Source organism: Bubalus kerabau, chromosome 18 (assembly GCF_029407905.1).
Source record: "Bubalus kerabau isolate K-KA32 ecotype Philippines breed swamp buffalo chromosome 18, PCC_UOA_SB_1v2, whole genome shotgun sequence".
In the NCBI taxonomy this organism is placed as follows: Eukaryota; Metazoa; Chordata; class Mammalia; order Artiodactyla; family Bovidae; genus Bubalus; species Bubalus kerabau.
In genome coordinates, this window is record NC_073641.1 from 9,725,968 (window position 1) to 9,742,753 (window position 16,786).

At 41.1% G+C, this 16,786-nt stretch overlaps 1 protein-coding gene across 7 annotated transcripts in view; it reads right to left on the reverse strand.

The window, feature by feature from the left end:
• ARHGEF28 (Rho guanine nucleotide exchange factor 28) overlaps positions 1-16,786 on the reverse strand; it is a 346,823-nt gene that overhangs the window by 176,153 nt on the left and 153,884 nt on the right. For all 7 annotated transcript variants that reach the window (XM_055554799.1, XM_055554792.1, XM_055554797.1 and 4 more), the window contains exons 5-6: positions 4,357-4,540; positions 824-1,004 (exon numbers count right to left, since the gene is read on the reverse strand). In XM_055554799.1, coding sequence (XP_055410774.1) covers positions 824-1,004; positions 4,357-4,540 — 365 coding nt within the window. The remainder of the gene's footprint in view (positions 1-823; positions 1,005-4,356; positions 4,541-16,786) is intronic.

Genomic DNA, 16,786 nt, shown 5'->3' on the forward strand with positions numbered 1-16,786 from the left:
TGAAACTGGTGCTTTTTTCGGTGGTACTTATTAATGGATGTGCTTGAAAAGACTGGGGGTTGGGAGGTTGCAGGGGGTGTCACACAATCTGGTAAGTAAATCTGTTATACCTGTGAGCATTAGCAACTAAGCTGACTGAAGCCCTTTTACTCAAAAGAACATTCTGTTTAATAATAATTAAAATATATAAATCTGCTTACTAGTGTTTGAGATTTGACCAAAAAAATAATAATAATGAAGATAAAGCATTTTAAACCTAAGGTGGGCATGCTATAACAACACTCAAAGCTGATGTTTGGGTGATGGTGGGAGGGGGAAAAAATATCTTTGAAAAAGTACTAGTCTCAAGTGGCTGGCCCCATTCAGGAAGTTGTACACTGAAACAAAGGCTTAATTGTATGTAAGTTCTTAAGAAATCCCAGAAGAAGGTATTATTCATGTAAAATAACCCTAAAGGCAACTGCTTTAGATAAGAATTATAATACAATCAGTAAATTAATAGCAAATATCCAACATTAGAATACTAAAATTCAACATCAGTGATGCTGGCTCATGAAAAGTAAAGGCAACAATATTATACAAATGACTACTGCCAAAATATTATATAATAATCTTCATTCTACTGGTGTAACAGTTTCCAATGCCATGTCCCTCCAAGTCTCATTAGAAAAAAACAAAGTGCTATCTCTCAAAAAAAAAATACTACAAAGTGCTACCTCTCAAAAAAAAAAAAAAAATACTGTTCCCCAGATAACGAGTTTGCCGTTTGAACTCTCAAAGAGCATGAGTTATTATACCTTATACCATAATAAAGGGCACAAACCTTGATGAGAAAGGCTCTATCCCAAAAGTATTTTCTGAATAGTTTAATATCCGCCTCCAGCAAATGCTCAGCTGTGTGGTTAAGCGTCAGGGTCAGGGTTTCTGATGAGTGAATATACCGCAGAGAGGCATCTTCGCTGAGCTGCACACGGGAGAAACCTGGGGAACGCCTGCCCTGGAAGCTGAAACACCAAAAGTCAAAACCCACAATCCCAGTGCCCTGATTTTATCCCATCAGCCCTGATATTATTACAAGCCCACTGGCTGAACAATTGCTTCCTACTGAAGACAGGTACATAAGACCATATAAACACATCCCAATAAAGCCATCTTTGTTTTCCCAGCTAGAGAAGTCATCAATTGAAAAGCTGTTCACATATATTATATACTTAAAAGAGTTACATAATTAATGCAACAGTACTGACTTGTAAACATAGTGCTTTACCTCAATATTTCACTCTCCTTTTAATCTGAAAAGATGCCTCTGGCCTTAATGGCACCACATATAGTAGAACAAACTGGCTGGCAGCTGACGGTTTATTAGGTGATTACAGTGGAAAACAGATATGATCTCTAGGGAGCATGGTGAGGTTTGGATGTTACAAACAAGCGAGATATTCATAACACACTGGTCCACTGCGGTGAATCATTTCCTCATGCAAATGAAAACATACGTAAATTTGATCATGTTGATATCTTGAAATCACTCATGGGCAAAGGAACAATATCCTCAAACTAAATTCTGAGTATCAGCTTATTTTGTGTGTGTCAGAGAAAACTGCACGTTCATTATTATTAGCTCTATGTAGGCGTCTCGGTTAGTGTCTCAATATTCTGGATGGTCTATAGGTCGATCAACAGGGGTCCCAGGTAACAGTCCACCTCAGCATGTTGCCACAGCCCACAGGAGCTCCCGAATTCGTCCGTTCACAGAACTAGCTCTATGCCTCTCTCCTCTTCTTCCATTACATCACTTTGTTAACGAACATTTGCATATTTGCAAAATTATAGTATACTTCCAACCACATCAATGTTGTCTCCATCACATGGAATGACAGATCCATTAAGAACACTCATACTCTAAGATTTGGGGCACCTCCCCACACTGCTGACATAATCACCTGCAGGGACTTTAGAATCTTCTAGAAAACAACTCCCCATGCTAACAGCAAACCACTGAAGTGAATAATTCAGCCTAAACCGTAAGAGTCTTGTAATTAATTTAGAAAATGGAAGCTCCTTCACATAATCAGAATTTAGCTTACAGTCTACTTCTAATCCCATCATGAATTTATTAGATGAGTAAACATTTAATTTTAATTTTATTGACATATAGCTGATTTTCAACGTTGTGTTAGTTTCACATATATAGCAAAGTGATCCAGTTATACATGTATTCGTTCTTTTTTAGATTCTTTTCTCTTATAGGTTATCACAGAATATATTGTGCTATATAGTAGGTCGTCTTTGGTCATTTATCTTATATATAATGGTATGCATACATTCACCCCAAGCTCTCACTCACCACAATGTTTCCCCTTTGATAAACATAAATTTGCTTTCAATATCTGTAAATCTGTTTCTACTTTGTAAATAAGTTCACTTGTATCATTTTAAATTAGATTCCACATATGGATGATATTTGTCTTTGTCTGATTTAATTCACTTAGGATGATAACCTCTGGGTCCATCCATGTTGTGGCAAAAGGCATCATTTCGTTCTTTTTTATGTTAGAGTAATATTCCATTGTGTATGTGTGTGTGGGTATACACACATTTATACACACACACACACACACACACACACACACACACACACGTATAATATACCCCATACGTTCTTTGTCCATTCTTCTGGCAGTGGGTATTTATGTTGCTTCCGTATCTTGGCTACTGTACACAGTGCTGCTATGAACACTCAGGTGCATATACTTTTTAACTTATGTTTTTCTCTGGATATGTGCCCAGGAATAGAATTGCTAGATCATACGCTAACTCTATTTTTAGTTTTTTAAGGAACCTCCACGCTGTTCTCCATAGTAGTTGTACCAATTTACATTCCCACCAACAGTGTAGGAAGGTTCCTTTTCCTCAACACTCTATCCAGCATTGTTTGTGGACATGTGATAATGGCCATTCTGACCAGTATGAAGTGATACCTCATTGGACATTTTATTTGCATGTCTCTGATAATTACTGATGTTGAGCATCTTTTCATGTACTTTTTTGGACATCTGTAGATTTTCTTTGGAGAAATGTCTACTTAAATCTTCTGCCCATTTTTTGATCAGGTTGTTTGCTTTTATTGACATAGACGATGTGTAAACTTTTAAAATACATATCATCTTCTGGTCTTGGACACAACAGAAAGATACAAAGCTACCAAACAAGAAGTGGCGCTCCAGGTCCTCAGTGTAACCCTGAACTATCCACAATGACAAAGTCAAGGGAGTGGTCCCGCCTCGCCCTTTCCAGGTAAAGAAAGCGTGGTCACAGTACAGCAAAGACAAGGGCAACTCCATTAGAATGGGCTCTTTCCTTACTTGGTGTTCATTTGACCAAGTGAGAACAAAAATAGAAAGTTGTGACTTCAACATCTACTCAGGTGTCATACAACCATAAATTAATTACAATGAGTTCCATGGGCCAAATGAAAAGAACCAGTCCATGAAAACAATCCATGTAATAACACTGATAATATTTAAGTAATACTTTGCAATGCTCATTGCTGCTTCCCATTTATTACCACATAAGTCAAGAAAATCATTGTATAGGATTCCTCTAATCGTAAGTAAACACTAATAAAAATGACCAATCTGAACCATTCTAAGTAACAGACACTGAAAGTGTCGGTATCATCTTCAACATAGAGAACTTTACATTTGAAAAATTATTTCACTTCCATTATTTCCAGATCCTACTAACCAGCCCATTGGCTACATAGTATCTTGGGGTTTGTTATTCATTGATTCAACAAAAACTTATTGTCCTTCAATGAATGTATATGCTGAACACAGCAGGTAAAATAGAAATAAGTTTCAGTCCCCAAATGATTTAGAATGGAAACATATGAAATAAATGATGATGATTATATATAAAATCATAAATTATGATATATAGTATAAATTAGTGATCATTATAGTCACGATTAACACTTTAGTCATAATCATAAAAGATCAGACTAGGAAGGCCTCTCTGAAGAAAGGCTAATGAAAGCTTTAAACTAATGAAAGCTAAGTCAGGGTTAGGCTAGTGTTTCCCAAAATAGTTTTTCTTACTGTAGCCACGTCCCCCACCATGGAGCCCTTTAAGAGACTTTTCGTGACTCCCTCTTCCCCATGAAGTGTGAATACCAACTATCACGCTATATCTGTTTATATATGACATGTATATCTATACTTTATACATGGAAACTGATGGTAAACTATAAACCAAATGTTAGCTTGTGGTTTGGTCATCTTTAATTTTTACATAATGCTTGGAAGACTTTATAGAAGTAAACTGAGAGAGAATCTATCAAGCAGCCAAACTCACTTTGTGATGTCTTCAACCAGCTTGGAATGTCCACCATGTAAAGCCAAGTCTAATGGCGTGGCACCCTCCTCGTTGGGTAAAGTCAGGGCCTGGGCTCCCCCAGGGAGACACAGGAGGAGCTGGGAAAGCTTAGCAAGGCCCCATCTCATAGCCAGGTGCAGAAGAGACTCCCTATGCAGAGAAACTGAAAAGGAAAAACATATGACATTATTAAAAGTTCCTCCATTTAAAAAGTTTATCTTATGTATTTTCTCCAAGAGATTGTCAGAGTAAGAACAGTAATAGTAAGCATGGAAGAGCTAGCAGGAATGATCAAAAACATCTGATCCAAACACCTCGTTTTGCAGATGTGGAAAGGTCAGTGACTTGTGCCAGGTCAGGCAGGCACTGGAGCCGGCCTTGCTCATCACTGGTACAACGTTGTTCTATCCACCACGGTGCACTCATGTTCACTGAAGTCATCTGGGGAAAACAAGTGCTAGGAGAGCACCATCTTTTGGAAATAGACATCATCAATTTCCTAAGGTGTTCTCTAAGGAGATGCTGCTACCCTAGCAGGACAGGCTAATAGGGGCCATGAGTGTCAAGGAGCCTTCATTTCCACCCTTTGTCCTCAGAGGTGCTCCTCCCCACTCAGCAGCTGAGGCAGAAATGGAATCTAAGTCCATGGCCTCTCTCAGACTTCACGGAGGTACTTTTACCCACCTATTAGATTCTGGGGATTACTTCAGTGTTGCCAAAGCTACATATACCTGTGTGTGTGTTTGTGTGTATATGTGTGTGTGCACTCAGGTGTGCTCAATAGTGTCTGATTCTGAGACCCCATGGACTGTAGCCCACAGCTCTTTTGTCCACCAGTACTTTCTTTAAAAAGCTTGACTTGTGCCTCTTCACATGCCCCTTGACATGGGGGTTCTTGCCTGGTCTATGTCTGGGTTTTCACTATTGGTGTTTGCCAGTGTGTCTTATGGTGTTTCCTGACTGTGTCCTCTTATAGGCTGAGGGGATCCTGGAAGTTTTTATTGCTAACATTTAGCATAGTATATGGGCTTCCAAGGTGGCTCAGTTCAGTTCAGTCGCTCAGTCGTGTCAGACTCTTTGCAAACCCATGAACCGCAGCATGCCAGGCCTCCCTGTCCATCCCCAACTCCTGGAGTTTACTCAAATTCATGTCCATCGAGTCAGTGATGCCATCCAACCATCTCATCCTCTGTCATCCCCTTCTCCTCCTGCCCTCAATCTTTCCCAGCATCAGGGTCTTTTCAAATGAGTCACCTCTTCATATCAGGTGGCCAAAGTATTGGACTTTCAGCTTCAACATCAGTCCTTCCAATGAACACCCAGGACTGATCTCCTTTAGGATGGACTGGTTGGATCTCCTTGCAGTCCAAGGGACTCTCAAGAGTCTTCTCCAACACCACAGTTTAAAAGCATCAATTCTTCGGCGCTCAGCTTTCTTTACAGTCCAACTCTCACATCCATACATGACTACTGGAAAAATCATAGCCTTGACTAGACAGACTTTTGTTGGCAAAGTAATGTCTCTGCTTTTTAATATGCTGTCTAGGTTGGTCATAACTTTCCTTCCAAGGAGTAAGAGTCTTTTAATTTCATGGCTGCAGTCACCATCTGCAGTAATTTTAGAGCCCCCAAAAATAAAGTTTCTCACTGTTTCCACTGTTTCCCCATCTATTTGCCATGAAGTGATGGGACTGGATGCCATGATCTTATGTTTCCTGAATGTTGAGCTTTAAGCCAACTTTTTCACTCTCTTCTTTCATTTTCATCAAGAGGCTCTTTAGTTCTTCTTTGCTTTCTGCCATAAGGGCAGTAATGTTTTTAAGTAATGCTCAAAATTCTCCAAGCCAGGCTTCAACAATACATGAACTGTGAACTTCCAGATGTTCAAGCTGGTTTTAGAAAAGGCAGAGGAACCAGAGATCAAATTGCCAACATCCGTTGGATCATCAAAAAAGCAAGAGAGTTCCAGAAAAACATCTATTTCTGCTTTATTGACTAGCCTTTGACTGTGTGGATCACAAGAAACTGTGGAAAATTCTTCAAGAGATGGAAATACCAGACCACCTGACCTGCCTCTTGAGAAACCTGTATGCAGGTCAGGAAGCAACAATTAGAACTGGACATAGAACAACAGACTGGTTCCAAATAGGGAAAGGAGTACGTCAAAGCTGTATATTGCCACCCTGCTTATTTAACTTATATGCAGAGTACATCCTGAAAATGCTGGGCTGGATGAAGCACAAGCTGGAATCAAGATTGCTGGGAGAAATATCAATAACCTCAGATATGCAGATAATACCACCGTTATGACAAAAACTGAAGAACTAAAGAGTGATTAAAAAAAAAATCCTCCTGCAATGCAGGAGACCAGGGTTCAATCCCTGAGCCAGGAAGGTCCCCTGTAGAAGGAAACGGCAATCCACTCCTATATTCTTGCCTGAAAAATCTCATGGACAGAGGAGCCTGCTGAAGTCATTCAGTATTTATTGAGTTGAATGACAAGTGACTGTTAAAAATCTCAATCATTTGTATATGTTTAAATCATCTAATTTGTATAGAGTTTGTATACCGTATTTCTACTACAACTCAGTACCTGGAACACAGCTGGCCCATGATAAACATTACACTGGAAACATGTAAAAGAATATACTTGCTTATATTTAGAAAAGCTAAGCCTATGAACTCCATAGGCATCAAGACACACCTTAAAACAAACTGAACACAAAAATGCTAACATTCAAGATCTGTCAGAACAAGTATGCAGTAAGGATCTGAGTTGCACATACCCTCCAGTTAAGCAATATTACTGACTGTTTGTAATCTGAAAGAGATCCAGAGGATGCTGCCTCACCCTGGAGTGGAAAGTCCCAGAGGACAGGACCTTATCTCTCTTTAATCCTAGCACAGTGCCTGGCGAGTTATATGCTCTATAAATATTTGTTGAATGAATAAATGACCAATGGCTCTTTCCCTGATGAGTACCCATGACAGTCAGCTTTTAATACATGGCTACACATGCTCTTTGAAGCATCTATCATTCTTAGTTCTTCCTCTGATATCAATACCTCTTGACTAAAATCTATGAACCCGAACTACATACTCCCACACAGCTGGGGCACTGAACACAAAACCTACGGATTTCTCCACCCAGCTTACTGTCTACACCAACATGATTTTGCTACTCCATTGTCTTCATTAGCATAACCTCACTAGTCCTGAAAGACTCCCGCTTAGGCAAAGATTTAATATTCATCATACGACCTTCCTTCAAGGCATGTCAATGCTTTATTAGAAAGCATTGACAGTTTAAGCCCTGAAACCAATATTTAACCACTCTACCACGATCTTGATCCAATCCTAATCAAACTCCCTTTCCTGCCACCCCCCCTGCCATCACTCCTCCTCTGCATTTGAAAACCCTCACTAAAGCAAACTTCCAGTTCTCAGTAAATTCCAACCATGTCTTCCCTCTTCAGGTTGATGCTAAGGCCCACTGCGGGGTGGCGGGGGGGTCTCCCTCCTTGGGCCCTAAACCCAGCCGGGCCTTACCAGCAGGCTGTGCTGCTGAAGCCAGCATCCAACAAGACTCTAACGTGAAACAATCAGAAGGGAATACTCCACTGCACATGGCTGCAAAAGAAAACGGTTTAGCTTCCATTTTTAATTGGTTTACACTATTTCTACATGTAGATCAGTGAGCATAAAGCCTTATAGTTCCAATGTGCCAACATCACAAACTTCACTGTACGTGTATCTGTGTGACACAGCACAGACCCTCCCTCCCACTCCAAGTAAAATGAGATCTGAAACATCTGTAAACAGACAAAGCAGCGCACGCCCACCAGCCAAGCTTAATATACTTGCTGTCTTTCAAAGACTACCAGAGAACTTATCTTTATTTTATCCTTTAACTTTTTGATTTTTAAACCCACTTAATTAGAAAGTAAGGTTTCTTTACTCTTAACTGATTCCCAACAAGGCACGTTTGGTAACATTGACACTTTTTTTCCTTCTTAATAATAATCAGGAAGAGACTTGTCAGGATCAGGTGACAACACATACACATAAACACACACACACACACACACACACAAGTACACTGCCCAGGGTGCCAGTCAGCATGCAGCGATAGGCAGCCACACTCGGACGGGATCGCTCAGTCACAGCTCACGGTCTGAACCTGGTGAGAAATGCCCATGCTTATATGGGATACAATTTTTTTTTTCCAAGAAAAATATGACCAAAAGGGACATCTAAAATTTTCGTGTTCCCTGTTAAAATCGTAGCACTGATAAAGGCAGTGTGGTGTCAACCATTTAAATGGTGCTGCCTGGAGCAAGGCCCTAAAATACCCTCAAACCTGCCTGTAGTTCACTGTACCCAACCTGACTGAGGTGTGAGTGTGGAGAGAACCTGCTTCCTCCACCAGCAGAATCTGCCAGGCCTGTTCATTAGACCAGCCCCCTGTTCTCTCCTTTCCAGCTCTATCTGTTACCAGCCAAAGCTCCTGGCCTCCCCCAATCAATAGAAATTGACTAAAAGTCAGACAAGAAATTCAGGCAAGGCTTTTCTGGGGCCCCTGCTGCCAGCAGAGGGGAGCGAGAATAAACAACAGGTTCCCTTGCTTGCTCCTTTCCTGAGCGGGGTAGAGCTTGTTCCTTATACGGGGCGAGGGTGGGGATGTGTTCAGAGGATAGCTGGATGGGTGGCTTAGGCGGTCTGCCCACCCCTCAGCCGGCGTTGAGTGCAGGAGGCAGGCGCAGTATTCTGCTTTTGCTCCAGCCTCTTCAAAGTGGCAGTTGGGTTTTTTGGTCTCTGTATCTTTCGTCCAGAAACTGTCCCAAATGCGCACGCACCCAAGTAACATTTAGTCCCAGACAGTTTCTCTGCATGTTGTTGCTCGAGAAGAGGTGTGTGCCGGTGTAAGCATTGCGGCAAAGGGTCCCAGGACGTCTCACTCCCGCACGCTGTGCTCAGCAGATCTGCAGGACTGGGCGCTCACTGTAGCCACTGTGTCCCTCTGGATCCACCTGCTTCCTGGGAAAGCGGGAAGGCAGGGGGAGAGAAGCACTTCTGATGTTTGAAGGAAACCAAACGCTGCCCAAAATGTGTTCAGAACAAGCTTTCGCAGTGAATATAGATGTTCAGAGCCCAGAATCAAGCAAAGAGCTTGAAATAGGAAACATCATGACATATATAAATAATTCTGCTTGTTACAGAGTTTCAGATTCTTAACAGGGGTCAGGAAAACAAGCTGTGGAAAGAGGTTCTGCAATTTGGCAGACATGGGAGAGTTTAATTAAAATGAAGGGCTGTTTTTTTTTTAACCAGATAAATTTGTCTTTTCCTGTTTAGTTGGTGCCCAGAGTTATTTGATCTAATACAACTAAAGCAGAATTACTAATAATTGCTCTAATGGAAAACATTAAAAGATGTGACCTGTAACATCCTGGGAGCAAGATCACTCAGACACAAAATGAACAGCAGGCTGTGACATTCAATCAACAGTCCCATCACGGCATAAAGGGGGGCACATCTGCCCCAGACAAGGCGAGAGGCATGAAGCCCACCCTTGCCTCTCTGCCACACCTCAGTTTCTCTTCCTGGCAAATGAGCCTCTCACATCAAAGACCCAAGGTCCTAGGAAGATTCATCCTTGCTTTGGCTTTTTGGAGATCAGGGATCTATGAAATACAGCACAGATTACAGATAACAGATCTGCAACACAGATCACACACCAGAGCACCCGAGGCACAAGAGCACAGGTGACCAGTTTGCTTGTTACTAAAGGAGGGTGCTTTTGTAGACTGTTCACTCCAAACTCGGGGCCATGATCACACGAGGTCTGACTGTGCTTCTAAGGTAGCAGGAAATTCAGGTTGGAAGAATGAAAAATAAATTATCATGCGCTTAGGAACTCACGTGCACTGCTAGAGGAAATGTGAATTGGCACACCCACTTTGGGAAACACAGTGGCATAATCTAATAAATTTGAAGACACTAATATCATATGGCTAAGTGATTCCACTCCTATGTTTAAACCCCAGTGAGGACTGTGCTTTGTATGCACCAGGAAGCATGCATAAAAATGTAAATGATCAAAAATAGAAATGATTTTAATGTCCATCCATAATAGGATAAGTTACAGTATGCTGCTGCTGCTAAGTCACTTCAGTTGTGTCTGACTCTGTGCGACCCCATAGACAACAGCCCACCAGGTTCCCCCATCCCTGGGATTCTCCAGGCAAGAACACTGGAGCGGGTTGCCATTTCCTTCTCCAGTGCATGAAAGTGAAAAGTGAAAGTGAAGTCGCTCAGTCATTACAGTATAATCAAACACTAATATTCTAACAATAAAAATGAATTGCATGCTAATAGAGAAGAAACTAAGAAATATAATGCTGAGGGGGGAAGTCACAAAAGAATACACAAATAAGTTTTAATTAATATGAAGTTTTTTAAAAAGTGAAAACTAAACCTTATATTATATACCAATACATGGGTGGTAAAACTATGAGAAAAAATAAGATAACAGTTACCTAATAACACCTCTGAGGGTAAAGAGATGAATGTGGCTAGGCCGGAATGAGGGGCACTGGTATTACTGGGGCTCAGTGACGTCTGTAAGTCTCTTCCTCTCTCTCCCCATTCACCCACATAGCTAGCTGTGTTCAAGGCCTTCCTCAGAACAATTAAAATTCTGGGGCTGAGCTCAAGCAGCCATCTCTTCTAAAGATTCCAAAGGGATCCTATAACCATTCAAAGCCAGAGCTGAGATCTGCTACTTTAAATAAATATCTGGTAAACAAAATCCAGATCTATGTCTCCTGTTTATTCCACTGTATTCCCAATCATCTCTGGGAAGGAAATCCAAAAAAGAGGGGATATATGCATACATATGGCTGATTCACTTTGCTGTACAGCAGAAAATAACATAACATTGTAAATCAACTATACTCCAATAAAAAAAATTTTTTTAAAGAGGTCATTAACTAAAAAATTTCACCACTGAATGAGACCGAAAAATACTTCCGACTTTTATAAGCTATTTTTAACCTACATCACTTGCTGCTACACCAAGACACAGCCTTAAACATTAAGCAAAATATTAAACCTGTGGTGGGGACAATAATCTAGGAGCAAATATCTTTGAACAAGTCCTTCTACTATGTAGGGTTCAGAAGTCTTTCTCTTTTCTAGAGTTTACCAATGTTTTATAACTCCTGAGTAGAGCCACTAAAATTATTCAATCCTATAAGCTTATGAACAAAATATATTTTTTAATTCACATAAATCCTATCGATTAAAGTAAGTTCTACTCTGGTTTCCAAAGTGTATGCGAGACAGCAAAAGAGACACAGATGTATAGAACAGTCTTTTGGACTCTGTGGGAGAAGGAGAGGGTGGGATGATTTGGGGGAATGTCATGGAAACATGTATAATATCATATAAGAAACGAATCGCCAGTCCAGGTTCGATACCAGAATGCTTGGAGCTGGTACACTGGGATGACCCGGAGGGATGGTACCGGGAGGGAGGTGGGAGAGGGGTTCAGGATGGGGAACACGTGTATGCCAGTGGCAGATTCATGGTGATGTGTGGCAGAACCAATACAATATTGTAAAGTAATTAGCCTCCAATTAAAATAAATAAATTTAAATTTAAAAAAATACATAAATAAATAAAAGTTTTCCTCAATGTTCAAATAAATAAATTAAATTAAATAAGTTCTACTCTGGTTTCCAAAGCCACATATATATTCACAGAAGTTTTAATTTATGCATCTAAGTCACGGAGCAGACAAACGTTGAAGCAAAAGACTACCATACGCCAGGACCCACGGACACAAAGCAGAAGCAGCGCCAGCCCATTTTAGTTTGCAATAAAATAAATATCCTGCCCATGAAATCCTATCTGGTAACTACAGCTCTAGGAAAGTGTGAACAGAAATAAACAAACTATCTGACCTACAAAGTTAATTACAGGTTAATCAACCTACATCATGTATCACGATTTGAAAATTTATAGATGTTTATAAAATGATGAGCATAAAAAGAATAAAAAACTATTAGCAAAAATTACACAGAGAGCACCACACACAATCTCTGATATTTTTCAGGACTCTCAATGAGAAAGGGAGGAGAGATTGCATATTATGGCATCTTCCACTTGGGGAGTCTAATCAGGGCTTTGGTGTGTGTATAAACAAATCCACCTTCCACACAGAAGATTGGAGCTTACTGAGTCTAGGATAGGAACTGCAAATATAAACACACTCATGGGAAAGATATGGAAACACGACGTCCCGTGGAGCACAAGACCAACATGGCAGGCATGGTGGGATCATAAAGCTAAAAGGTAGAAGAGGACTGAAAAAGCATAATGGCAGGTTTTAGCTTCCTAAAGGAGAAGGCAATGGCACCCCACTCCAGTACTCTTGCCTGGAAAATCCCATGGACAGAGGAGCCTGGTGGGCTGCAGTCTATGCGGTCGCTAAGAGTCGGACACGACTGAGCGACTTCCCTTTCACTTTTCACTTTCCTGCATTGGAGAAGGCAATGGCAACCCACTCCAGTGTTCTTGCCTGGAGAATCCCAGGGACGGGGGAGCCTGGTGGGCTGCCGTCTATGGGGTCACACAGAGTCGGACATGACTGAAGCGACTTAGCAGCAACAGCAGCTTCCTAAAATATCTGCTCTGTATCAGACACATTTGAGATACTCAGATCATAACAACCCCTGACTGAAAATCTGGGAAAACACCAACCACACACACAATCATTCCAGAAAATTCACATTTTGATACACAGTCCTGGAATGCACTTCATAGATTTTGTATCTCATAGAGGTTGACTATATTTACGTTGTGGGACTAGTACTAAATCAGCTGAAACACTAAAACATCCTTATCAGAACTCAACAATGGCAATCCCGTCTCTGGCTTTCACAATCTGGGGACATTCCCAGACTGACTTGTACAATATGGGCACCGACACAAGATATGAAGACCAGACACAACCCTGTCTAGTGCAAAGGGATCGGATTAAAGAGGTCAGAGACCTGGAGTTGAACACCTACAGTGATGCAGCTCTGGGAAGACCACTGAATTCTCAAATCTTAAGTTGCTTCATCTGTAAAAGGAAAGGAATATCTGCTCAGCCTAGTATCCAAGATTGTCAGTGGGCTGTAACGAAAATAAGATATGAGACGGGGTTCTCTAGAACTAAGAAAGCCTATATTGGGGGACTTACCAGGCATACATATTTGTCTGGTCTTTTTAATACAAAAATATAATAAACACTCGCTAAATAGATCTATGTATATTCGAAAGCAGTCTCCCTCTGGTTATAATTAAACATCATAATTTAAGGGAACTAGTTATCTGCTTAAGAGGCACTATAATTGCATCAGTGTAAGACACCAGATGTGCCATTAAGAAAAATGTGCATCAATCCCACGGCTTGGGCAGCAGGCGGTCATCAGGTGCCGTAAGCAGTAATTATGTCATACTTGCTTTTCCAGCCTGTGCAACAGACTTTTTACATTTGTTAATATTTCTTCAAGGCTCTGATTTCCATCTACCACTCATTCATTCAGTTGATATTTGTTGACAGGCTACGATGCACTGGGCATTCTTCTGCTCTCCCCTCACACCACAGGGGAGCCTCTGGAATTCCCAGGCACCCTTCCTAGTGACCCTCCAGGAACCCTTTTCTGTTTGGAAGACAAATGAAAATATACCACAATCTAATTCTATTATTGACAAGAAGGAAAAGCATAGACTCATCATATCTTGGAAATGGCCTTTTGAAGTTTGCATTGAGATTCTGAATTTAAACACAACCAGAAAACTGGCCACACATCTGCCTTGCCCTGGAAGCCACAGATCCAAGCCCACATGGAGAAATATTCAATTTGGTGGCTATGAGCTGCAACTTTAGTGGGAGATCTTATCCCCTCCTTCAGGACAGGGGCAGACTTAGGAAGGGATATTCTGATGAGAGAAGGAGAAGATAAATGGGGTAACCCAAACAGAACACCAATATATAAAATGAAGTCTACCTGGGATGAGAGTGAGGATGGAAGTTCAGAAAAAGTTAATTAGAAGTCCAGATGACAGCTGTTAGGCATGAATGAGAATCAGTCACCACATCTACTTTTATCTCATCCTTGCTAGGTGCCAATGACTACAAGGACTTTACACTTCTTGTTTCCCTCTAACATTTGCTATACTTCATCTCATCAATTCCTGACTAGCACTGCACAAGGTAGGGGCAGAAAAAGAAGCTTGGCACAATTATGCAACTGCCCAAACTCACTCAGGTAGTAAATGGAGCATCAAGAATCTGAACCCAGATTCTTCTACTTCCAAAACTCAAGTTCCTAACTATTATGCTTCCCACTGTTGCAGTTCAGACACGCAGTCCTGTCGAACTCTTTGCGACCCCATGCACTGCAGCATGCCATGCTTCTCTGTCCTCCAGTATCTCCCAGAGTTTACTCAAACTCACGTTCATTGAGTCAGTGATGCCATCCAACCATCTCATCCTCTGTCTCCCACTTCTCCTCCTGCCCTCAGTCTTTCCCAGAATCAGGGTCTTTTCCAATGAGTTGGCTCTTCGGCAAAGATAATGAGATAAAAGAAGACAAACCCAAGCAAAGAAGAGCAGAAAGACAGAACTTGGAAACATCAACAGATTGAGAGTGGGGAAGAGCAAGCGGCAGGAAACTAAGCCTCACCAACCCTAAGAGCTCAGGCATGCACCCCACTCTCCAGAAGGCCGTCTGTGTCCACACACAAGTGTGTGTGCACACACGCACTCTCTCATGACAAATCTGCAAAACAAAAGCTGCTACAGCTCCAGGTATGGGGAACAGAAAGTGGGTGTGTAAGAATCACTATGAAAGAAAACCCGGGGTAGAAAGACAGAAGACCCGGGGTAGAAAGACAGAAGACCTGAGGGCTATACAGACTTGTGCCCACATCATGACCCATATTTGAAAGAATCAAGACAAAGCCTTGTAAAGTTCACTGGGGCCCAGCAAAGGGGCCACTGTTCTAAGACACAGGTCTGACCACTTCCCTAAGAGCACCCCACCACTTCCAGCTTGCTGCCCACCCCCCATGCCAGACCTCACCCACCCATCTTCAACCATCAGCCTTTTTAAGCTCCAAGCATTTGGAACTTTTTAACCAATATTTGATTTAATTTTTAAATAAAGTAGTACATTGAAAGTTGAAAGTGAAAGTATTAGTCGCTCAGTTGTGTCTAACTCTTTGTGACCCCTTGGACTGTAGCCCGCCAGGCGCTTCTTCCCATGGATTCTCCAGACAAGAATACTGGAGTGGGTAGCCATTCCCTTCTCCAGGGGATCTTCCTGACCCAGGGATCAAACCAGGGTCTCCTGCATTACAGGCAGATTCTTTAATGTCTAAGCCAAAAAGCTGCCAGTATTCAAATTCTATTAAAGAAATCTATGAAAACAGTAAAAAGTTTAACTTTTTTTACTCAAGATAAGCATTAAGAGAATACTTGGCTGCAGTCATTTTCAAATTCAGTTTCAGTCTCCCGTGTGCAACCCCAAACTGCCCCACACATTTGAAGTCTTCCCAAAAGAGAAAAGCCAGGAATGAAACACTGCCACCCAGAGATGAATTTCAAAACCTTCCACTGCCTTGAATCCTTTGGGAAGCACAGTAGGGATGGGCGTTTGAAAATAAAAGCTTCCACTTACATTGTTTTTTCCTTGAAAATTTTGAAAGTAGGAGAAAATGACCAGAAAATAACCTGAAGAGAACCCTATTCTCTATTTCTCAGAAGTGAGAATAAATATATCATTCTCTACCCTAGTCTCAGGGCCACTGGTGTCCTGTAGGAAGCTTAATTTTTAAGGAAAAGTTTAAGCTGCTTTTTCTTCTTTAAAATACAGTGCCTTAAACACTGTGCTTAATAAGTTGTGCTTAGTAAGTGCTTAATAAGAATGTGCTTAATAAGAGTTGACTGACTCAACTGCAGGAAAAGTCCAAGTGACTCAAAGGGGGAAAAGGGCCTTTCTTTAAGAGGTCAATTCTGTGTTAAATTCTTTACCGCCAAAAAAATTTATTCTTTAAAAATGACAAGGTTAAAAAAAAAAGAGAGATGAAAGGCAGAGAAACCAGCTTTAGGTTAAGGGTTTTAAAACTTCACAAATGATACACATTTGTGTGCATGTACATGGCTAAGTATTATGAAACAATTTTACCCATTTACCCTGGGACCTGTCTTAAAGATCATTCTCTCCACCACTAGCAGTTATCCAGTGTGTTACCTCAGCAACTGAAGGAATATAATACCAGATTTAAATGTCAGAAGAGAAAGTGTGGAGATGTCTGTTCCACCAGGTACTATCAGAAATGCCAGAAGGCTAGA